Below are 24,960 nucleotides of genomic sequence, written 5' to 3' on the forward strand. Positions count from 1 at the left end.
TTAATTCTTACAACATCAATCCCCACATCCACAACAAACCTGATCAGTCGTGTAAATACTGAACCATTAAAAAATCATGTCTAGTAATAGAGAATGAAAACATCTGAACATGTCCTAGCCCATAGATCTCACAGTAAGTCTTTATAGCTAGCACAGAAGTTCTTAATGCATGGGCAGTTTTTCATCACTCTTTCTGTAATATATAATAGCTTCACCATAGGGTTGCCAAAACTGGGCTAGAGCTTAATTTAAACCTACAAGCAAAAGAAATGAGTAAGCATTCCCCTTAAACTCATTAACTATCTGATAACAGCTGCAAATTTGGATTTTGTATTTTTCACTTCAAATGCCAAAAAGCAGGATTCAGCCTATTTGCATAAACTCTTTCAACTGTTACTAATTTAGAGTCCTGAAGGAGCACAAATTGACAAAATTTTATTTTTAAACCAATAACAACACTTAGAATACAGAGTAACACTCACAGTAGCATTTCTAATGGCAGTCAGAATATCAATTGTGTTAAGGCCACCTAGAGGATCAACAGATTCTAAGGTTCTTCCAAAGGTCTCATGAAAAATGTAACAGATTCTGGCTCCACCACATCTGAAAGAATAAAATAACAACTAAAAACAAGGAAAAAAAGCTTTCATTGCAAACATTTTTACTGTTAATTGGATTCAAACATTTTTGATTATGTTATGCTCTGATGTACTACTATTGCCAATATGAACCAGCAAGAGCTGCTGGGTCAGTCAATATTCTAGAAAAACATTTAGTACTTACAGCTCAGAAGTCTCTATGTATTTTGCTGTTCCTTCAATAGTATTACAATATTCTGTGGCAAATTTGGTAATAAGCTGCAATAAAGTGGCACTTTTGTCCTCCACAGGTTCCCCATAGCTGTTTAGCAGAGACTGGTATTGAGCAGCTAAAACATTGATTCTGGTTTTCAGTTCTGGCAAGCAATCCCTGATATGATGCATTAGTAGTCTAAAAATGGAAAACAGGCCTTCATGAGAAGGAAGGAATAATTTCAGCTTTATCAGCTCTACCAAAAGAGAGACAGAAAATTATCATCAAAGGAAAACATTTGCTCAGGAAAATTACAGTAAATGCAGAAATTGAATTTGGAAACAGAGCTGTTTCACTGCACAGCACCAAAAGAAAAAGGAAAGAAAAATAAATGGTTATACATATTTCTAACACACCAAACTATATCTTAATGTACCTTTAAAAGAATGCTTTTTTTTTTTTTAGATGTAATATGTAATACCTGTTCAGTGTTCTAGCGAGATACTTAGTTCCATTTCGATTGGCTAGGGAAGGATACTTCTTTTGAAGAAAACCATACTCATCACGGATAGAATCAGCTACACTCTTCTTATTGTTAATATCCAACTGACTCCTGAAGTTAAAAGGCAGAGTTGCACACCAGTTAATGGATGCAAAGGAAGAACAATTCACACTTCTTTTTTTCCTGACAGGAGATCTGAACAGACGTTTTTTGCTTTACACACGTAACCCTTCTCCCTTATAAAATAAAGTTTTATTGGCTGTTCCATGGAGCATAGATGGGAAATTGGTACAGGTAGCTGTCATACATATGCAGACTGAGCAAAAAACTTCTATCAACACTGCATGAGATTTGACCTAGCTGATGCAAAAGGCACCATGCACAACTACAACACCCATATGCATTTAACATGATCTTAGCACTAGTGTGAAGTATCTATTAGTGCCATATCAGCAATAACGCGAACAGCTAATCAGAAACATCCCTCAAGCTAAAAATCAGTACTTGAAAGAAGTAACAAAACAGTTCTTTTAGAAGAAATGTCCCTATTCCTTTCTAAATTAGCAGTTGATTGACTGGAAGAAGAACAGATTTTTGAAAAGTCACCAACGAGCTTGTTGCTTGCTTGGTTGTTTCAGCGTCGGGTCTCTTTATTCTTAAACCCATGCTCATGGTTAAATAAACCCAAAGCATTACTTCATATTAACAGTCTTCAAAAAATGATATAAATGTGCCCGGACAGACCTGTTCACCACTCCAATGATGCCAAGTTTTACTGGAATCACTCTTCCCATAAGCACATCCATAGCATCAGTGCCAGCATCCATGAGATCCAGCTTTGTGATAACAGCAAGGGTTCTTCGACCTACCAAAAGGAAAACTCAGTCAAAAGAATGTTTTGTCTTGATCAAGGTAGCTAAAGCCTATCATTCAAAAAGTTCCTCAGGATTGAAGAATGAAGTGTAATAGGACAAACCAGCAAAGACCAGCACAAGAATGTGCAGTACTGGTCTATCTGGAGCCCTTATTAACTAAAGCGTGTGTGTATATGTATATGTGTGTGTGTATATATATATATATATGTGTGTATATATATATATAATATAACACGGTTTGGCAGGTATTGCTCCCCATATGTATGTGGTTAAAGAAAAAGGTTTAGGTGCTATGCAGTTCAAAATTTTCACTAATTGCAACAAATATTTTTGCATAGTACATGAGATCAGAGGTGCTACGTACTTGCAGAGAAGACTAAGGCAGGCAGGGGACCTGCAGGTGTGAGCAAACTGAGCGCTTTTCTAGGATCTATGTAGAACTAGATAAAAGGGCAATGTTTCAAACTACTTTTGAAACACCACTACTACTGGAGAAGCTGCCAGAGGAAGTAACAGGACCACTTCAAGCATTGTGCAAATACATAGCCAGAATCCCAAGAGACTGAAAAAGCAGTATGGGATTTATTTTCCTAACAAAACAGACTTTTGTCAAATATGTGACGTTTTCTGAATGAAAATTAAAACTTAATTATTAGTCACTGTGGAAGAAATAGTGATTCAAATTCACTAAGTAGGTAAATATTGCATGTTTAAACAGGTAGGCTAACAGGTGCAAGTCTTGTCTGGGGCCTTAGTATTTCCTTGGCTCTTAGGTCGGAAAATGAAAGTGGCTAGAACTTTTTCTTTTAAATCATAGCATGCTTTTCAAGTCTAAAAATAATCCAGTAACTCAGAAAAATGAGAAGGTACTTGGCTCCTGAAACTTTCAGATGAATGTAAGTTTGAAATTCTAACCAGTTTAGCACTCCAAATTTTCATTACATACCATTGTGCTTACAGTTCTTGCAACATAAGCTGCCACTCCAGACCTTTAAGATTAGAATTTTGGGAAGTGATCCAAAAGTCACAGCTGATCACTTTTACGGGAGTAAATTAAAAGGAAAGGGTCAGCTGCATTGAACGAGGACAATCTGACTGTAGACACAGCCAAGAGAAGAGATTCTCCTGCAAAGTTATTTGGCTGTGCAACCCATAAACGCTTATGCAGACAGGCCCAAGCAGACTTGGTGTTTGAAATCAGGTGAGAAATACTACTTTTAAGGAAAGAAGAATCTGAGAGTAAAGCATACCAACACCAAGTTTTACCCTAATTTCAATATATCTATGTTCAAAGTATACATTTTCATCTTCTTTCAAATCACAGTGCCATTTATTAGTAAATAGTACCAACAGCACTTCTCATACACAAGAAACAGGTACTCAGTAGCTGCAGATTTATTTAAAAGTCATTAGGTAAATATAAAATATCATAAACCTCGTTTTAGATTAAGTCAAATCAGTCAGATCCGTCATACAAATGCAGGACATTACAATGGATACTTACAGTATATGTTATTTTTACTCTTACTAAAAGTCACTAAACAAACAGCTAAACAGTTAAATATCAGCTGCAGGATGACATTTTCTCTCATAAAAGAGAGAATACCGGACAATAAAGCATTAAGTCATCCTAACAGACTAAATTATTAAAAATCTCAAAACCTCAAACATTCTGTAATGCTATTCTGTTTCTCTGAAAATGTAAGTTGCTTATATGACCATTAAAATAGTCATAAGCCAGAAAGCTCTTAAGATATTAATTCATCACAGCATTTTCTGAATTACAGGGACTGCAGCAGAAAATCTTTAAGCAAATATAATAATTATATTTTCTAGGACATGCAGGAACATTTATTTTCCTTGCTACTTTAAAAAAAACAAAACTTTAGCTTTATTTTAGGATTTAAATTACATTAATTAATTAAAAAAAATATATTTACAGAATCAAGGGGTTTTGCTGCTTACCGTCTGGATCCACCTCCCGTGCAATTTTAAGTGCTTCTGAAGTGGCCATGTCTGTGTTAGCTGCTGTGACCGCCAGAATAATTGAATTTGGGTTGCTGATGAATTGAAGGATTAGCTCTCTTATTTGAAGTTCAATATCCTTAGGCTGATCACCAACAGGCACCTAGAGAAAAAAACAACACAGAACTTTTCAAAATTGTACAAATTGTTCAAAATTGTACAAAATTCTGTGTTACTGAAGATTACTCATTGAAGATTTATACTCTTTACAGTGTGATAAAGTTTTCCAGCCCCTCCTTTTCCCCTTCACAAACAAACTGGAAAGAAAAGGAAAATCTTGGAAGGAATAAAAGCCAAAACCACTCTTATAAAAGTGAGAATCAACTCATATGATTTGTTTTGATACTGTTGTCAAGATGACTTGCTATCCAAGAATCATCTGCATAACAGGCAGAGTGGGGTGCATATGTCTGCAGAGGCAGGTAAAGAAGTCATCGTGATCACCTTGCCACAGAAATTTATTCAGTATAAAACCCGAACAGGATCTGAACTCTCCTTCTAATATACTCTCACTTTATACAACGTCTTAGGCAAAATGTGCACAGCAGCTTCTGGAGAAGCAATGGGAAAAACATTTTCAAACTTGTCAACTGCCCATCTATCTGCAGAAACCGATCTGAAATTTAAGAGTTCTCTCTTATCTCCAAGGGAATGTGCTGCTTGCGCAATGTTTCCGATCACTCAATTCTATATAGAAAGAGGAAGAGCTTAAGTAAATCCAGCTCTTATAATAGTGGACAGCACCAGAAACTCAAATCCTACACCAGAACATGGTGACATCTCGAATTTATATAGCCAAATACTTAAACCAAGGAACAATGTTTTAATTCTTGAAAGCTGTTTAATCTAACAATACAGAACCAAGCCAAAGACTGAACATATGCTCCTTGTTTCAAAACAGTGTTTACATCAAGTCAGAAGAAAAGCATTTCGTATCTTACCTTTGTCATTCCTGGTAAATCCACAAGAGTCAGATTTACAACATTGGATGAAAAAATTTTAAGATGAATAGGTTCAGGACTGATTCCCTAGAAATATATTAATAATAAAAAAAGGTTAATCACTGTACTGGATTATGTAAATGACCTTTTAGAAAGCCAAAAGCTGAAGTTTTATATAAAAACAGCCAACCAAACAACCAAAAACAAACAAAACAAAAACCCAACAGCTTTCTCCCATCATGTGTCTTACACCTACCTATTTGGTGAGAAAAAAAGCCAGCCACATTCATCAACCAAGTGCTTTGGAAGCTGCCCTGTTATCCTCTCAATATAATGCATTAAAGGCTTTCTATTTCAGTAATTATAATAGATATTTGAGAATAAAATACTTGATTTTATAATCACACACGAAGGCATGTATGTGGAAAAAATAGAAGCATGTTTATTTTTTGCAGGATTATTATGGAAGCTTTGAAGTAAAGTGACAGCAATTGTCTGCACTTCCTTTCAGCTTAAGTCATTTATCTCATGAATACAGTGAAAAACCTTGAGACAGAATGACTATGATTTTTCATTAGAATAGTTCAATGCTTCTCAGTTCTAGCTACTAGAACTGCTTAAGAAAGGTTTCAGCAGCAAGAGGATCTACAGCAAGACAACGATGGACAGTTCAGCATTTACCTTATTATTTCCTGAAATCCTCTCTGTTTCATTTTCTATTTCCTGACGAATTTCATCAAAATCTGTATAGATCTGAAGTACAAAAGAAGATTATTTAAATATCAAAGGCAGCATACTCTCACCTAATTGTGAAATAATGCTCCCTTCTCCAAGAGACAATGAAAATTTCTGTAACTATGTATGCCAAAGGTAAAAAAAAAAAAAAAAAAAAAAAGTAAGAATGACTAATAGCCCATAAGCTAATGCTAACAGAAATCATCAGTGCTAAAAACGAGAGAACTCGTAATCTTGGCATTTAATCTGTTGCAGCATCAGGTGGCAGTTATTAGCACTTATTACTACCCATCAATGTCAGACAAGGTAGAAAAAATAGCATCCACCTAAAGAGAATTTCAAACATTTAATTATATCGCTGATCTAGTTACAACCATTTGAAGTTAATGAACAACACAGAGCTTGAACCCCTGCACATCTGGGACAAAACATAGATAGTGTTTTAATTTTTTTTCTGCTCTTGTCTAGTTTTACCCTCCTTCCACCAATCTGAAATACGTTAGAATATAGCTACCCTTTCACATGTTCTCACTGTGTTCCTTTTTAGGTTTCCTTTAATTTCCAGCACTGCCTAGAAGATGAGGAAATCAGTTTAAAGCAATAAAACACTTTAAAAGTACATCTGCCAGCACAGAGATATACTGTTACCAAAGAGACCCAATGCTTAATCTTTTGCTTGAAGCCCGTGGTCATCTCTGTTTCTCCTCTCCCTTGATAAATATTAGACTCTTCCTTCCTTCTCATAGCTTTCTAATCTATCTCTAACATTGCCAGTCCTTCAGTGGATTGAAATGACCTGTGACTGTATACTTTCCTGCCTTTGCAGTTTCCATTCTAATCTCACTCATGCACAAGAAAAAGAAAAAAGTCAACAGAACAACACAAAAGGGATTAAGATAAATAACTCAGGTGAATCAATGATCCGCTTACAGAGCCATTGATAAGTAACATGTTTTCATAAATTACTCTTAGAAAGTAAGAAAATCCTCAATAATCTTGCATGCAGCATAGCAGGTAGAATAATCTCCTTTTTGAGAAAGACAAGGGAAAGAGATACAGAATTAAGTATATGTATGACAGTGTATTTATGACACTGCTGCTCCACCACCAGAGCAAACATACCTTGTTTTTGGTGTGAAGAAATTTACCCCATTCTTCAGCATCTATCTCTGAAAACAAAGAATTGATACATGAGGAAGAGGAAGCAGATGTTCCAATCACATTTTTCCAAGAGCCTGTTTATTGAAGACTATAATGTGATTTTTTTTTCCAAGCAGCAAGAGAAGAATTAGTCTGTTTTCTGCTGTTAGATGTTAAATAGCTCAGTACACATACACTTATGATTCTCCTTATTTAAACACTGCATCTCATTATTCTTTGTAATTTATCTTATTACACAATGCCCATCTTCTGAATTGTGAATTGAGCTAATCAGCTGTCCTACCATTCTTCAGAAAAGGTCTAATACATTAAAAAATCAGCTTGCAACAGAAAACAAAATAATTATTAGCAATAGCTTAAAAAAAATGAAAAAATATACCAGCCTTTAGCATCTTTTCTTTTACCATGCAAATGAGATCAAATTACAGCTGAAAGAAAAAAGTTAGAAAAACCTGTAGAACCAAAAAGAAAAAGGGACAAACAGAAAATACATAATTATTCTACATAACAATGAAGTCTTAGGAGAACATGTCTCTTCCCAAATCTGTCATGGACCAAACATTTTAACTCTTGTCAGTCACCACAGATGTCTGAAATTACTTGCGAGCTACTCAGGAGCAGTCCCAGAAACAGCAAAGTTTTGTCAACTCCTGCTTTGTAGCGCAGGCAGCAGTTTGAGTTATGCTGCAAGACACTTGCACTTTCCCAACTAGGTTTCCAAGCACCAGTAAGTTCTGTTTCAAAATTTTTAAGTTAGCCATCATTTCCCGTCTGCTCCCCAGTGCAGCAGTCTGCTCTACAAGAAATCTGGTCACTTGGCAAACACACAGCTTACCTGAAATTAAGTCACCATTCAAAACGTTTTTTTCACTTAAGTTGAATTTCAAGATACTTATCACTAGAGATCTTTCAAGGGATTTGGGAATTAAAAGTGCAGAAAGTTCTATGAAGCAGCAATGACACAGAAAAGCAAAAATCATCTCATTCTAATGCAACAAGGTCAGAAAGCTAAAAATCAACTAAATCACAAGACTCAGCAAAATAATCAATCAACACAGTAGCCATCGTGGAAAAGTAAAAGTGTAATCAACAAGTGGCATGAAATGTATGTGGTTAGTGTATATAAGCATGCACTTGATGTGTAGGGAGAAAAAGCAAATGGAGAAAGGCAACCTTTAGAAAGGTGTCTTGGATTTTTCCATGTAGCAGGGTCTGCAGTTAAAGAGAAACAGTATTGAATGATGTTTAAAATTTTTCATCATATTTAACATAGCATTTTATTAACCTTCATCACCAGACTATTACAAAGATCACAGATGCATGCAGACAGATGTGCATGCTCATCTACTACTGATGAAAATGTGTAACATTTACAGTATGCATGGCAATAAGATCTTAACAGAACACTGATAAATGCTGCTTATTAATTGATATTCTAGATGACAAAGTTTACTTGATGATCACTTTACTATTGCTGTTCATCTAATTCCAATGGCTTACAATATTTTTTTCTGAGCAAAGAAAATATCACCCGTAGTTTCTGCAAGGCTGAACTTCCTTGGCGAAACATTTCTCATCTTTTATTCGTGGCAAGAATGAGAAAAAGTCAAGCACATTTTTAGTATCACTGAAGGTAATATTACTGCACAGGAAAGAAACCTGAGTTTTGCATCCATATTTTAATGATGAAAATAAATTTATGCAGATTAAAAAAATCAGACCACCTCTGAGACAGATTTAAGAAGAGACAACATTAACTACCATCATTCTCAACTTTAAGTTTCTCATGTTTATATAAACCCCATATTCAAAAAAAATAAAGAAAACTCTTTATTGACATGCTATCGACTTTACAACTATATTTTTCTGTGATGCCAGTGCAGCAGCATGGAAGTGCAAGAATAAAACAAACTAGTGAAGAATTTTTGCTGCATGTGCCTATTTGGCACAAAATGCAAGCAGCACAGCAACAATCAATTCTTCAGTTTGGAAAGCTTATTAGATCTGGGGAGTTAATTCTAGTGCCTTGCTCAGGTGGATAAGTCAAAGCTTTATTAGTGGAGATGCACTGATTTAGATTACCTGGATCAACTCAGGAAAAAAATATAAAAAAGACTTCTATCCTTACTGTTCTACGGGAATTCACAGACAACTACAGGCACATGAGCTATGAAGAAACCAATGTTAGGAGGCAGCTTTTGTTTTTATCAGCTGACAGATTAGGCAAACTTACATACCAGTCTCCCCACAAAAAAGTGTAAAATGAAAGGGCTTATGAATTCCAGGTTATTAAACAGGTTTAGTTCATTTACAGTACAGAGGAACTAAAGCAAAATGCACATTCAGGAAGAAACTACAGTATCTTCAAAGTTGTATTACTCGTCCCCTCTTAAGAGTTGAATCTGAGAAAGGAAAAACAGGCATGGAGCTAGAAGTAAAAAATAGTAAGATACTGACACCATAGTATTTGAAAGATAGCGACCAAGCATTCTTCCACCATCTCCTTAGGAGGAATATAATGTAGGTTTAGTCTTAAATTACTGCTTTTCTGGCAGCACAGTAATCTGCTGCTAGGTTTAGTTCTGTGTGTAAGGAATTGTTTTAGTATCATCTATTAACTTTTAAAAATACATACAAAAATGATGCAGCTTAGTAAGAGGCATTGCATCTTACCTTGTTAACATCCACGGATCGAATAAGGCCAAATTTTTTTTTTTAAAAAAACAAGTTTTCCTTGCTATATATAACACAAGATTGAACCCATGATAAAAGACTTGGTCTTAAACTCAGTCTTAAGAGCATACAGGACAAAAAAAGACTTAAAGAATAAACACAACGTCCCAAGATGCACAGAAAATCTCACTTGGTGCAAATACAAGTTTAATTTTTCTCAGAAATTTCACTTTATACAGAATGAAACACTCGCCCCACTCTTCTCACCCACCCCTTTTAACATTTGAGGAAAAAAATCCCAGTAGCTCTACTCTAATGCAAAGGAGTTTTTAGGAAAGGAGGAAGGATTTGAATCATTACACAGAATGCAGGGATGCTCAAGGCAAGGAGAAAATATTTCAATTAACCTACATTCAACAACCCAATACTTTCTGGCTGACACACTGAACATTTTTTATATCACTGACTTCACTAGTAAATCAGTCTCCCCCCAGTTTTGTTATTATTTGTAATCTTCCCAGGCAAAACTTTCAGGTGTATTAATCACGTGATTACATACAAGCTTCAGAGCTAGATAAAAGTGTGCAAAAATGGCATTACAGTCATTACAAAAATTTTTCCCATTACCCTCATCCTTTCCTGCCTCTCTCTAAATGAAATCCAACTTGTGAAAATACACATGACCTTTTTCCAATTCCTTCTGTATGTTGGACCATTTTTTCCATCCTCAATGACAAGCTCTCTCAGGTGAGAACTCTTTTATTATTATATATATATTAATAAATAATATATATACTATATATAATACTCGTGGGAATTAATGTAAGATTATATAATAATCTTTATTATTTCTACAAAGAGAAGTACAATGAAGCAGTCCACACTTTTGGGGAGCTAGGGACAGGAGACTCATATTTGAAGGAGAGAGCAAAAAGCTGACAAAACAGCGTTGAATTTGCAAGCAACAGCTGCGTATTAATTATTCTGTGTTCCATACCAATTCTACCTGTTCAGAATTTGACCAGCATTCAGCTTCCTATCCTGGATTAAAAAAAGAACCTATACACACATTTCCTAGTTGGCCATCCATATGCCCCCTCCTCACTGCCATTTCCTAACGCACGGATAAGCTGCCAGAAGCTACAGGACCAATTAAATAATTAATGAGATCAGCCCCAGGTCTCTCATGTACGCTGCTTCTCCTGTAATTTGATAATAAGTGAGCACACAGTGTGCTATCTCCACATCAAACACACCGTGTGCTGAATCACTAAAGACTAACAATAAGTAGCAAAAGCATGAGTATGTTTCTTTCACTTCAAACCATGCACGTCGCTGTAGAATATATGCATCAGTTTGAAATGTTATGAAAACACAGCTCTTCAGATTTAATGGAAAATTCATCTCTCTGGTCTTTTCCAACGACTTTGGTCTACTACAGTGACCACCACAAAAAGGTATCACACAGCCCACCAGTGAGCTCAGGGGCAGCAGAAAAGATCCTTAACGTTTCTTGTTAAAAATCAGATGTTAGAATTATAGCCAGATGTTTGAACTTTCTCAACAATCTTTCCAAATGTGCTCCAAAGAATCAAATGGAAAACAATAAATAATAAAAAAAACACCCTCTAAATTGATATGAACTGATATTCCTTGGCAGATGACATGCATCTGAAGATATTAAAATAAAGCTATTTGAGAGAGACAATTTCTTCCTTCATAGCCATAAAGACAATGCAATTGCCCATGCCTAAACAAATACCACAGCAATCCAAAGTGCTTTGTGTTAAAAACGGGGAAGCTTTCTGGATGCAAACGCTCAGACAGATGTTAAACTTGAGATCACAAAATCACAAGGGATCACAAAGCAACAGGGCAGCTGCACAAAAGTATCCGTGCATACACACAGTTCATTACCAGCACGTTCAGGAAGCAACACGCCAGGACTGACATTCTCTTGTCCAAGATTCAGTTTGTAATGTAGAAACCTTTCATACCAACAACATCTCTGCCTGCAAGACTTCCCTTTCGGAAATCCAAAACACATTTAAGCCCTACCTCAGCATCCAAATCAAAACCAACAGAACTATGACCTCTAATAGCATAGTGACTTATTAAAATCTCAGACAGTAGAGCCAGGATAACAGGTTACCATCTTTTTCTTTCCAAACTACTTGATCCCATCTTCTCAGATGAAACACAATCTGTATGTAAGCTAAGCCGTATCAGTGACAAAACCACTGTGATTTGCTTGAATTTTGAGGGAAAAGAGAAGCATTTCAAACATAACTGGTAAAAGTCATAAAAGTCTGTCTGTTTTTAACAAGCCTACATTTCTCTCCAAAGAACATCAGGAAGAGACCACAACACGTACATCTTACATATTGATTTTTTTTTTCTTTAAAGGTCTAAATGGGCCTTATAAATATTAATTTAGCTCAACATCCTAATGCAGTAATACCATTAATCCATTCAAATTTAAAATTCATATCCACGGATCAAATGCAACCTACAGCAGAAAGTCTCTGCCTTGACTCCAAATACTTTGCTTACAAAATTACCTTTTATACCCGTAAAGTTGCTGAGCAGAACAAAATCATATTTTATTCTACAACTCAGAATCAAAGCATTCTGACAATTACCAAAAACCATACACTGTACAATGCAAGTAGGATGAAACCACTTTTAAAGAAATCGGATCTGTCATTCTTAAAAAGTAGCCAAGAGTTACTTGTTAAGAATGGGTTACTGGTCTTGGAAGGTTTTCAAGACCAAACTAAATAAAGCCCTGAGCAACCTGGTCTTGAGCTTGAAGACGGCCCTATTTACGGCCCTATTTTGAGCAGGAGACTGGACTCCTGAGATCATTTCCATCCTGAATCTTCCTATGATCTCTTCACGATCCAGCACATCCTAGACTGCATACTGTGTCCTGCATGCTAAAAGCTCTTAACTGTTATCAACCAAAATTGTTTTCTGCTTGTGGCAATATTGAAAATTGGAGCATTAACCTTTAAACTGCACATTAAGAACTGTTCTTCAGCAACCAATGACTATAAATATTACATGAAGGGAAGTACTACCAAAAAACTTCTGTTACCTCCACTTACTATTTCTGGAAATAAACTCCAAACAATTTAAACACAATAAGAATTAAAAATTGTAGCCCCAAGATTATTGCACCATCAAAAGTCTGTGTACCTTCACTGTCTAAATCAAAAAATCTAAGATGGTCAGAAGGTGGATATGGTCCTGGTGGTCTTTCAAAACGTCAAGAGCAGCAGTTAGTACAGAACGTGTTCAAAATCCCAAGGGACAACTGAGATGAACTTCATGATCTGCTGGAGGATAATAAACACTACAGAAGACAAAAGCTTTAAACTAGAGACCATCACAATACTTAAAGCATTGTTCTTTATGTGCTTACTGCCTGAACTGAGAGATTCTATCTGTAAGCTACAGAATGTGCCTATTAAATTCTTTTTGCATCTATGGCAGGTTTCTTTGTTTTTATTTCTCCTTCGACCGCTTTGTCCAGAGTTTGTTTATTTCTTCACCTCTTTCCACAAAGTCATATAGTCATCCTCTCAAGGAAAGGTCTTATTTAAACAGCAAAAGAGGAAGGGGATAAACACATACAGGAAAGTCATGTTCTCAGTGCTCTATACAACCTTTATCGTAACTGAAATACTTATTTTGGCCTGCTTTTCTCAAAAGTACTTGCGAAGAACAAACAGGAAAGCTTGAGACATTAGATATTTTGAATATCCAAAAGCTTTTGGCTTCATGACTTTTGCTGTATGAACACAACAGCTGTAACAATGGCTGTTTTCTTCTGCAGTATTTTTCAGTAAAATGCACAAGAAAGATTAAAAGCCTCTTTCCTACTAGGCAAAACATGCTCTTGGATCTCACTTACCGTTTTCATCTCCAGCTGTTTTCCGACCATCCTCTGGGGAAACGTGCACCAGCTGCAGAATAAGGGGTCTTCGGGTGACAACTCCGGTACCTCGTGGGAGCAGATCTCTCCCCACAAGACTTTCCAACACAGAACTCTTTCCACTGCTCTGAAAATCGGAATACAGCTACATGATTTTCTTGAACAAAAAAAAAATGCTTTAACAGTTTAGTTTTAGGTTGCTTTCACCACTCCCACAAACAGTTGTCTAGTCTGTCCTCTGCTATAGTGTCCTACAGAAAGCATCTGACAGACTCACTGCACCTAATACAGTGATATCACATCACAAGGGCAATACAAGGCAAGTCTGCTGTAAGTCAGTAGCTGTTTAAACGTGCTTTTGATACTTAAAAGCCACGGTGATGGATGTATTTCTATTTCTCATGGATAAATTAAACAAGTAAAAATCAAACATAACACTTTGAAAGTCTGACCTGTAAGACTTTAAGGGTTTGTGGGGTTATCTGTTGTTGTTTTTAATAGGACTATAGTAAACTCTTTCAGCTTTCTGCAGCATGTAAGACAACACAGGCAGGCCATGAGAAAACCTGTTTTGGCAATCACTGCAGTTAGGAGCTGTTACTACACGAACACTGTTTTACCAAACAATTCTCTGAAAAAAAATAATGAATGCACGCTTTTGACAGCTAGAACATGTATTACCACTATACTACCGTAGTTCAGCTTACCAGTTCTGAAAGAGCAGATACAAGACTTTAAATAAATCAAAAAATGAGCATATAACCTACCATAACATGAAATTAAGGATACTTAAGACTGATTTTAAGTATCAAACATTTAGTGGCATCTTAGGTGATTTTTCTAAAAACAAAAAAATAGATCAGCAGAGATCAAGCAACACGGCACAATCAGGCAGCACCTGAGGACACTGTGCACTAAAATCTTACCAAACAGTAGCTGAAGAACCACGTGGCCAAAGCACAAAGTAGTTCTGGAAGCCTCCCTGCCAGAGTTTTGTTGTGGCACGGTTCAGAAGTATAACTAGTGTTACAGACCGTGAAAATACATGAATTTCTGAGTGACAGACAGGCCACTTTTTGACAAACTTTATAATTTAAAACAAGTGGAATGCCTGCTCAAGAAGATGAAACACAATAAAGGTTCATCAGCTGCACTAAAAAAAAAAAAAAAAAAAACACTTTCCTTTATGAAAAATATTTTTAACATCTCTTGAGTAAGATTTCTTTCACGTGGGTAGAACTATCACTTCAGTCTCAAAGGGTTGAAGGTGAGACCTGAATGTGGTGACTGCTTTTGAGCATAATCTGAGTAGAGGAGCATAATGAATAGCTCAAGTCCCTTCCAAAAACCTCATCAAGACAGAAAAACAAAATCCATGGGGCAAGTCACTGCACACTACTGATCACCATTTGGTCTTTCCAAAATAGCAGGAAGCTGAGATTGGTACCTCAAGGGTCTGTACTGGGACCTGAACTGTTTAGTATTTTTTAATAACAGACAGTGGGATCTAGCACACCCTTTGCAGGTTTGTGGACAACACTAAGCTTGAGTGGTGCAGCTGACAGGACAGACTGACATGACATGCCATCCACAGGGACCTGGACAGGCTGGAGAAGTGGGCTCCTGCAAACCTCATGAAGTTCAGCAAGGCCAAGTGCAAGGTCCTACACCTGGGTCAGGGCAACACCAAAAATGAATGCAGGCTGGGCAATGACTGGATTGAGAGCAGCCCAGCAGAGGACTAAAGAGATACTGGTGGATTAAAAATTGGATGTGAACTGGAAGTGCACATTTGCAGCCCAGGAAGCCAACCATATCCTGAGCAGTATCAAAAACAGTGAGGCCAGCAGGACGAGGGAGGGGATTCTGCCCCTCTGCTCTGCTCTCGTGAGGGCCCCCCCTGGAGCCCTGCGTTCAGCTGTGGGGGCCCCAGCACAAGGACACGGAGCTGTGGGAGTGGCTCCAGAGGAGGCCACGGGGCTGATCAGAGGGCTGGAGCACCTCTCCTATGGAGACAGGCTGAGGGAGCTGGGGTCGTTCAGCCTGGAGAAGGGAAGGCTCCAGGGAGACCTTACAGCAGCCTTCCAGTGCCTAAAGGGGCCTGAAGGAAAGCTGGGGAGGGACTCCTGGTCAGGGAGTGGTGTGACAGGACAAAGGGTAATGGCTTTAACCTAAAAGAGGGGAGATTTAGATTAGACCTCAGAAATTCCTCACTCAGAGGATGATGAGGCAGTGGCACAGGCTGCCCAGAGAAGCTGTGGCTGCCCCATCCCTGGAGGTGCTCAAGGCCAGGCTGGATGGGGCTTTGGGCAGCCTGGGCTGGTGGGAGGTGTCCCTGCCCGTGGCAGGGGGGTGGGACTGGGTGGGCTTTCAGGTCCCTTCCAACCAAACCCTTCTGCGATTCTACGACAAACTACACATGGAACGAGAACACGATGTCCTACACCACTCCCACAGCCCAGGTACTTTCAGATGTAAAATGAATTATCTGGATCCTCTGCAGTGGTTTAATAACTGATAAACGTAAAGTCATACATTAGATGAGACATTGCAATACTCCACACATCAGGAAATTTGTTTCTAATTGCGTTATGTTTCCTTATTAAAGCAATCTGCTCTTGGAACATAATACAGTATCTAATGATGCACTCGTTAATCTGGATCCTATATACATCCATTATCAAGAATTATCCGGCAAGAAAAGCAGTAAACACAACACTGATCTTTCTCTGCCAGTGGGAGGAAGCGAGGGATATGGGGTCTGCCCAGAACCCTTCATATAACAAATGTGGGCAGGGACCAGTACTTATGACTAAGGGTACTACAGAATTTTTAGGGATGAATTTATACCAGCATCATGCTTGTTTTGTCATCTCACTGGAACTACTGTCATGACTCGAAGCAAGGACTGAAATACCAAGTCCAAAAAAGATTAACAAATTTCAGTCTTCTGTGGCACATCAGTCAGGCTTTCTTCCAGACTCCGACCTGATCCTAATTTGAAATATCTGTAAGTAATAATGACTAGAGGAACTTTATACAGATTATCCAGAAATAAAGGTAAATGCAGGAACACCTTGCTGTCTGTTGCTTTTTTAGCCATTGTGTCAAACCTCCATTGCCAAGTGTGTAACGCTCTGCCCTGTTAACCATCAGTCTCATCCAGTTTGATGGATAGCAAAACTGTTTTTCCTAGAAGTACAAACGTAAGAAGGGGGGGATGCACACAGGGCCTTAAGAAATGTTTTATTTGAATACACAGTGCATATGATGTAAATCTTATCAGCGTTCTTACTGCCTCCTGAACAGTTACGTCTTCATTCTTGTCAACATCATCTTCAGATTAACCTAGATCAAGGATGAAAGACAACAACAGGGAAATGACTGAGCACTTGCTCACAAATTGAAGAGCTGAGATCTGTCAGAACTGTGGTCCACTCCCAAGAAACCAGCATCCCTACTTGTTACAGGTCCTAACTATCCCGTTTCTGCCTCCCCAATCTCCATTTCATATTTACTTGTCCCTGCTTACTTCATTTGTGTGCACTTCTTAAGTATCCGTACACATTTTCTCCCATCCGTTACATTAATTCCTTTGAGAAAACTCCCTTTGCACCGTGCTGCCTGGCCAGCCACACTTGTCAGGAATTCAGACGAGGCAGATAGAGCATGACTTTGTCCAGCTGCCTCCGCAGCAGTTGTTGTTCCTTTCAGAGACACCTCAGGGCTGCTGACAAGCCAAACAGAAAAGATTCTGTATTGAACATTTTCAAGTAACGCTATGAAGAGCCATCCATACTTATCCCAAACATTGCCTTCCCTGGCTTTCTCATCCTATTTCTAAGCCCACAGTGACCTAATGAGCAGTCCTAGTTTTAGAGGTCTTGCTCCCTACGCAAAGAACACCAAGACACATTCTCCATGGCCACAAGAGCCCTGACCCAATCCTCCCCCCTACTGATAGTTCCTCTCTTCTTTGAGTCCCACCTACAGGTACAAAGGCCTAGCTGCTGTCTCTCTGCTGGTAAAGACCAAGGCAAAGAAAGTGCCTCAGCCTTGTCTATATCCACTGTCGCTAAATCACCGGTCACAGCAGCAGCCTGCCCGTGTTTCCCTTGTTTCTTACCTTCCTTCTATCACTGCGATGCAACAAGAAGCTGCTCTTGTTGCCCTTGATGTTCCTTGCCAGCTTCAGCTCTAGCTGAACCTTGGCTCTCCTAATACCATCCTCACATATGGAGGCAGCATAAAGGAGCTTGTCCTCTCTCCTACCTCCCGTGTGAGTCTTCTACTTCAACGCTCAGTTCTGAGTCTCCTCCACACCGCTCTCCTTATCTGTCAGCTCGTTTTCCCGACTATGTGCACAGACTACCGCTTCGTGCTCCGAGGAGGTTGTTCCTAAAGACACCCCAAGTCATTTGAGCTTCACTGTCCCACGTCTCACAGCACCCCCCACCCAGCTCAGTGAATAAGCCAGCCCGCTCTGAGGAAGTCCAGTCCTTCTGATAGGACTGACATCGGTAAAAACCTAATTCATTACCTAATCAAATAGGAGAAAACTGCGAAGAACTCCTGCAACACAATGCAGATTGACTGCAGGAAGGCACAAGAAAGGAAGAATTAAGGCAGCAAGGCCAGTAGTCCCCATGACTTCTTCATCACCAACATTTGAGAATGACAGCAAGGAATGGGGAAGCAGGAGAGGTTTTGCTTCCCCATGAGATATAACAGCCCCTGAAGAATTTTCTTACGAAGAGCAATGTATCTACCTTGCTGTCTGAGACAAAACGGCAGCAATCTCACCATTTCTGTCATACAAGAAATAATTACAGAGGTCTGGCTGGCTAAATTATTCTCTCAGCAACACATACATATGTGGCTTGCCAAATTCCAATCCTATTATTGAGAAATATAAGCTAATGTGTTTTTACTGAGGTCTCCCTTACATAGCTCAGCCAAAACTGTTCAGGAATCCTGTATTTACACCACATCTAGCTGTAAATATACGTCAAATAGTAACAAATCCACAGAGGATTTGCAGTTGCATTCTTTCTCAACACATCAATTCCCAATGTCCTCCAATACTTCGCTTGAGACAAAAATACCTCATTTAATTGGAAACAACCAACCTTAGAGAAGTTATTTCAGGGAACTGTGATATTTAAAGATCCACATTTATATGCAGTACAGACTGGACTTAATGTATTATCACTTACAGTATTATATTTTTTCCAATAAAATAAAGCAAAAACAAAGCCAATTTGTACCTTCAAGTGAGAAGCAGCCAGTGAACCTACTGGCTACTATATAAAGAAATCTCCTCCAAGAACTACACAGGGTTTTTCTGCCCAGATTCTGAAAGGCATTTGCCAGGGCTTGTTTCTTTAATCACTCTTCGCCTTTGTTTTCCTGAAAACATGCTTCCCTTGCACTATTCCCTGTGGGCAAGATACAAGTTACATCCTTTTTAATTAAAATAGGGGTTCTCAAAGAAATACAGTTACCAAGCGCAAGCTGAAGAGAACCCTGGCAGCAAGCATACAAAACTTGGGGGAAAAATACCAATTCTTTCAGATCCTTCTCCAATTGTGTCCTTTCCTCCACAGTAACTGGGAGCTTGCAAACAACACATCGGTTTCATGTTTAAAAACTGGAGGGACTAAATCAGAATGAGGAGATCACACTGTTTTTAGAGCCCTGATTTTATTTACGTATAAAGCCTGCAGGTGGACGCAGTGTAAAGGTCAGCACCCCTCCAGTCAAAGCAGCTTTCAAGACCTACAAAGGAGCTGCTCAGAGACTGGCAGGGCCCACCAGAGAAAAGAAACAGCCCAACACCAACTGCTGTTTGCACTGTTTAGCTTTAGCAGCAAAGTTTATAGTATTCCTGGCATAAGTAAACAGCTAATTAATGTCAGCTTCACTTTGCTGCTTGTTTGAAACACACACCAGAACAGTCAGGGCAAGATTTGACAGGAGGAAGGGATGGCAAAATGGGAAACAGTTATGCCCAGGACTAGACACAGTGCATGCCAGATATCAAAACAACAAAAGAGGCAAAGAGGGAAGACAACACCAAAAAAAGAAGTTTGCAAAACAGCTGAAAGAAAAACGAGCTCTCCCCAGCCATCACTGAAGCTATGTTCTAGTTACACCCCCTTTCACAAAGGTAAGGCAGAAGTAAAGACCTTTGCCTCCAAATCCCAGGAAAGACCACTGGAACAAAGAAAAAAAGAAAAAATAAAGAAAAGAAGGCCATTCCTGGCCTGAGCTTTGTGTGGAGCTATTATAGAACGGGAGCTCCCACCCCCCTGCCATGGGCAGGGACACCTCCCACCAGCCCAGGCTGCCCAAAGCCCCATCCAGCCTGGCCTTGAGCACCTCCAGGGATGGGGCAGCCACAGCTTCTTTGGGCAGCCTGTGCCACTGCCTCATCACCACCCCCATAGTAAAGAATTTCTTCCTAATCTTCACCTAAATCTCCCCTCTGTTAGTTTACAACCACTCCCTCTCATCTTGTCATTATCTGTTTGAGCCAAGAGTCACCGTCCATCTTCTTTATAAGCCCCCTTTAAGTACCAAAAAGTTCCAATGAGGGCACCCCCGAGCCTTCTCTTCTTTAGGCTGAACAGCCCCAGGTCTCTCAGCCTTTCTTCATAGGAGAGGTGCTTGTTGTTTTCCTGGTCATTTGGTACCGGATAAAGTCTCCTTCACCTAAAACCAGCTTTTCACCACCACCAGGCAGGATGCACCAGTGGATGAACAAGCTCCAGAGGCTTAAAGTCCCACTTCTCCAGGGAAAAGGCAACAAAGCTCTGTAGAGCATCTGAATTTTAAGATTACAAAGCTAAAAACCAGATGCTTTGATAAGCATCCAGTGCATTTTTCTCCTCATCTCATTAGCCAGGACCATACATAGCTTCCCATTGCTGTCAGCTTCTTGATGTGGCAATTACCATCCTAACTGTTCAGTCTAACTGCATATGCAGTTGTACACATTCAAATGCTCAGGTTGTTAGATCAAGAAGCCTTCCTCTGTAACAAGAGTTGGTTTAGTGTTGAAATATGAAGCATGACACTTACTCCAAACAGCGAAAAAAGAAATAAATGTCACGTTCATCTCCGAGCCGATCACCGAGCCAAATTAACAGCTCCTTCAGATGGAAGCATCCAACAGAACAAACCATGTTAAATGCTGTAAACTACTCTTCCCCGTTTGAAGCCCCAAAAATAGCATTACCTGAAGACTGAGCAACAGTAGTACATACACGTACACCTGAAAGGTTATTTAAAAATCCCTTCTTGAATTTCAGTTGGTTGCTAAATCAATTTAACTATGAAGTCTCTATTAAAACCAATACTACAAAGTGCAACTCTTCTTTTTTACCAATGTCAGTATTAGTTTTGTAGCAAAGGAGTTCTCCTAACACTCAAGTTTGTACATATCTAGGTCAATGACTTCTAAAAACACAAAACAGACACCAAGAATGAATGACTTGGAAAAAAAAAAGGGGGGGGGGGGGGGGGGGGGAATCCACTTCTACACATCTCCAGGCACAGAGTTTATTGTTGTGTCTTTTATTATTTATTTCATTCTAAAAGTGATGCCCACTTCTGTACCGTAGGTACTTCATTTCTGTAATAATACCTATGTGCCCTTAACATACACGAGTTCATAACTGAACTTTTCTTCCCTTCTTTTATTATACTGTTAATGGGTTGGTTGAAGCACTCGTTATCCTTTACAGGTATGGACCACAAAGCAAAGCACTTGTAGAAAACACATTAGAAGGCTGGGTACTACAGTATTACTGCACAAATATTGTTTATCTGGTATTCCCAGCCTGGACATTGTTTTGCATTTCAACAATGCAGTTGTAAAAAGGCAACTGAAATACTGAATGAGGAAAGAAAAAAAAAAAAAGCACTTCCCTATCTGGGAATGGCAAAAAGCACTAAAATAGCCATACAAAGTTGGCAGTGGGAGGGTGTCCTGCCAGTTCTATCAGCAGCAGTCTTCAATATTCTTAACAAACTCCGTACTGGGGTACAGAAATGACTCGTGCAGTATTTTGGCAGAGAATGCGAAGGAATTCTCAGATAACCAGGTCACAGGAACACCGCCAGAAGAAGGGCAGGAGTCCATCCACATGTCTAACATTTACTAAGAAATATTTTGTAATTAGCACCAAAATCTACCTAGAAAAATGAAAAACTAGGACACTTCAGTAACAAACAAAACATTCAAAGAAATTAAGGATTATAAGCAGTTTCTAACTCTACAAATGCTAGAAGAGAAAGAATTAATTTGGGGCACAAAAGGTGAAATAAATGAAAAATGAAGACAGACATAAGCACTAAACATGATAAAAGGGTAGAAAAGAGATACAGAACACAGGTAAGAAAAATGAACAACAAAAGTTATTAAAACCCCACATTTTCATTTTCCCCACTGAATACACAGAAAGGTCATTCAAGAAAAGAAAAATCAGAGAGCTACAGAAATCTTAAGTGATAGCATTTGTTTTCCACAAAGGAAAATGGAGGTGCAAAATTTAAAGCTGTCTGTGAATGCTAGATAAAGTACAAAAAGTAAGGACTGCATATGCCAGTAAGCTATAAAGAAATCAAGTGTGGGAAAAAACCTTGCAGTCACATAGCATAACCAAAAATAACTCCAGAAACAAGACTGTTAAATGGCACATTAAAAAAAAAAAAGTGGAAGCAAACTGCCAGAAGCAAAACTGTCAGCTCTAAGGTCGTATTTGAGACACCTCCAGAAACCTGCTCTACAATAAACTAACTTCAAATTAATAAAACAATAATATTTTTTTAAAATATAAAATAATTGCACAAAATATCTACAGAATTGCTACTTCCATAAAGACGATTATATCTTTCAAGAACACAGAATCATAGAAAACCATAGAAACACAAGGTTGGAAAGGACCTACAAGATCAGCTAGTCCAACCGTCCTCCTATCACCTGTACTACCCACTAAGCTACTAAATCATATCTCGTAGCACCTCGTCCAGGCACTTCTTGAACACCGCCAGGGACGGTGACTCCACCACCTCCCTGGGCAGGCCGTTCCAGTGCCTGACCACAGTGCCTGAACCCCAGCTGAAACAAACAAAACCAAGGTACAGTTTCCCAAACATTTTGTTATACATGTTCCTGGAGTCGTGTACTGGGTCTGGCTGGGATGGAGTTAACTTTCCCTGCGGCAGCCCATACAGGGGAGAGAGCGGTTATGTTGGAGTTCAGCTGCCCAGCAAGGTAAAACCACCACAGATCTATAAAGGCCTTTGCTTTGGTCTGGAGAAAAATATAGTGTCAGTTTACTTTATTAAAGGGTTTTTATGAGCATATTGAAGACAGCGCCGAAGGGGTATTAATACTGATGGGTAGACTGTTGGGTAGACTATTCAAGTCAAATGCATGTCAGCATAGTCTTAACGTTCATTGTGTGCTATATGTGCTTTTGAAAAGTTAACTAGGATAAAGTTGTTACAAAAGATGGTAATTCAAAAATAAAATGCCATTTCAAGATATTTCAGAGTGAAACAAAAATGAATATTTCTATCAATTTCACATATAGAGATACCGCATCTCTGCTTTGTGCCTTTCTGTCACAGAAATAAACTAACAAAAAAAAAATAGAAAACTCTTACATTAGCAATCACGTAGGTAAAAGAGATCAGAAGCTTTCACGAAGCAACGGCCTCCTGTGAGCCACAAAAGCAGCAAGCACCCAATATAAGATAGCAGCGCAAAGTCTCTGCCCCTGCGCAAGTGTTGTTGGTGTGTTTTATAAAGCGAGGGCCGTAAAGTCACCGAGCGTATGTGGTCCCTATCGGTAAAGCCTTGCTAGAGCCGAGGGCCTTCCAGCCGGCTGCACAGCGCGGCTGCCTCCGAGCACGCCTCCCCCAGGCCTCAGCGCCGTGCCCGTGCTGCAACCGCCGGGTCTGCGTGCGCCAGGTCCCAGGGGAAACCCGGGGGCAGCGCTGCCGGCGTGACAACATACAGCCGCCGCCAATCCCACCGGAACACACGGACCCGGTAACCTCGGGTTTTAGCAGAGTTTAACGTCTCATTTTCCGTCCCCCCCGCGGCTGTCGCAGCCCGCACCGGCGGCGTTCTGCGCCCAGAGTCCGGCCGCGGGGCACCGCCAGCCCCTTCGGGCCGGCAGGACGCGGCTCTCGGCCGGGCCCGGGCCGCGGAGGCCTCCCGAGAGGCGGCCCCGGTGTCCCCGGGCGTGCCCTTGGCGGCGGCGGCGGCGGCCCCGGGGACGCCTCGACTTTGCCCCCCGTGGCGGCCCGGCCCCGCCTCACCTGCGTGCCCACCACCACGATCTGCGGCAGCTGGATGATGTCGGCCCCCACCGTGTTGAAGACGTCCTGCAGCTTGTTGATGACGGGGATCAGCGCCTCCATGGCGCCGCGGAGCCCCGCGCAGGCCGAGGCCGAGGCCGGGCAAGGCGGCGGCGATGAATGGGCGCGACCGGCGGCGGCGGCGGCGGCAGCTCCCGTCAGCCGCCCCCCCGCCCTCCTCCGCCGGCCGCCATTGGCGACGGCCCCCGCGCACGGCGCCGCCCCCAGCGGGCTGTGCGCGCAGCGCCGCCCCGCCGCTCGGCAGCACGGGAGCTGTAGTGCCTGGCTCGGCGCCGCGGCCTGAGGGGCGCGCAGCCTGTGCTACGGTCCCGCCTCCGGCCAGGCGCAGAGTTTGTTCTTATTTAAACATCTTCGCAACCAAGGCTCTCGTTCTTACCCAGGAAGTTTCACAGTGCTTGTTAGAGGACTGGTATTTCATGATAAAAGCAAAAAGATGTCTAAACAGATTGTAATGAAGCCAGGGATAGAAGAATGGGGGCTTGCTGAATCGCATTAAAATAGATGTTGCCGAGTGTCTTTGCTTACTGCTGTGCAAATTAACCAAAACAAGGAGTCTCGGGGCCCCACAGAGGATGTTTCCTGACAAAAATGGGGAACCTGTCCCAAAAACCAGCTGAGACCGACCTTGTGGTTTGGACAAGAGCCAAGGAGCAGCTGAGTCTGTACAAAGGCAGGGGCTCAACTAGTGGTGATGAAGAAGAGTTATCAGCCTTCATCCCCACGACCCCCCGACGCCCACCACCAGAAGGCACTGCGCAAGTGCAGACGGGAGGAGTTTATGGAAATGACTTCTTGGAGCTAATTTTAATACAAAGCGGGGATAGGTTATGAATATGTATAGGCGTATTGGGAAACTTCATGCATATGTAACTCTTTACTGCATATAACCAAAGCAAGTTGCCACATTAGGGTATGCATGCC

General features: G+C 40.2%; 1 protein-coding gene across 4 annotated transcripts in view; it reads right to left on the reverse strand.

The window, feature by feature from the left end:
* The window catches only part of DNM1L (dynamin 1 like), a 39,187-nt gene extending 14,952 nt beyond the window's left edge, over nucleotides 1-24,235 (reverse strand). The window contains exons 1-11 of one of the 4 annotated variants that reach the window (XM_035550676.2): nucleotides 23,980-24,232; nucleotides 13,624-13,771; nucleotides 8,205-8,243; nucleotides 6,993-7,039; nucleotides 5,817-5,888; nucleotides 5,136-5,222; nucleotides 4,135-4,297; nucleotides 2,039-2,159; nucleotides 1,274-1,405; nucleotides 784-990; nucleotides 483-603 (exon numbers count right to left, since the gene is read on the reverse strand). In XM_035550676.2, coding sequence (XP_035406569.1) covers nucleotides 483-603; nucleotides 784-990; nucleotides 1,274-1,405; nucleotides 2,039-2,159; nucleotides 4,135-4,297; nucleotides 5,136-5,222; nucleotides 5,817-5,888; nucleotides 6,993-7,039; nucleotides 8,205-8,243; nucleotides 13,624-13,771; nucleotides 23,980-24,081 — 1,239 coding nt within the window. In that variant the 5' untranslated portion in view covers nucleotides 24,082-24,232. Of the gene's footprint in view, nucleotides 1-482; nucleotides 604-783; nucleotides 991-1,273; nucleotides 1,406-2,038; nucleotides 2,160-4,134; nucleotides 4,298-5,135; nucleotides 5,223-5,816; nucleotides 5,889-6,992; nucleotides 7,040-8,204; nucleotides 8,244-13,623; nucleotides 13,772-23,979 lie in introns of all 4 variants that reach the window. The other 3 variants (XM_035550678.2, XM_035550677.2, XM_035550679.2) reach the window with 3 other exon arrangements.
* Between the last annotated feature and the right edge of the window lie 725 nt (nucleotides 24,236-24,960).

The sequence above is a fragment of the Cygnus atratus genome, chromosome 1 (assembly GCF_013377495.2).
Source record: "Cygnus atratus isolate AKBS03 ecotype Queensland, Australia chromosome 1, CAtr_DNAZoo_HiC_assembly, whole genome shotgun sequence".
NCBI lineage: Eukaryota > Metazoa > Chordata > Aves > Anseriformes > Anatidae > Cygnus > Cygnus atratus.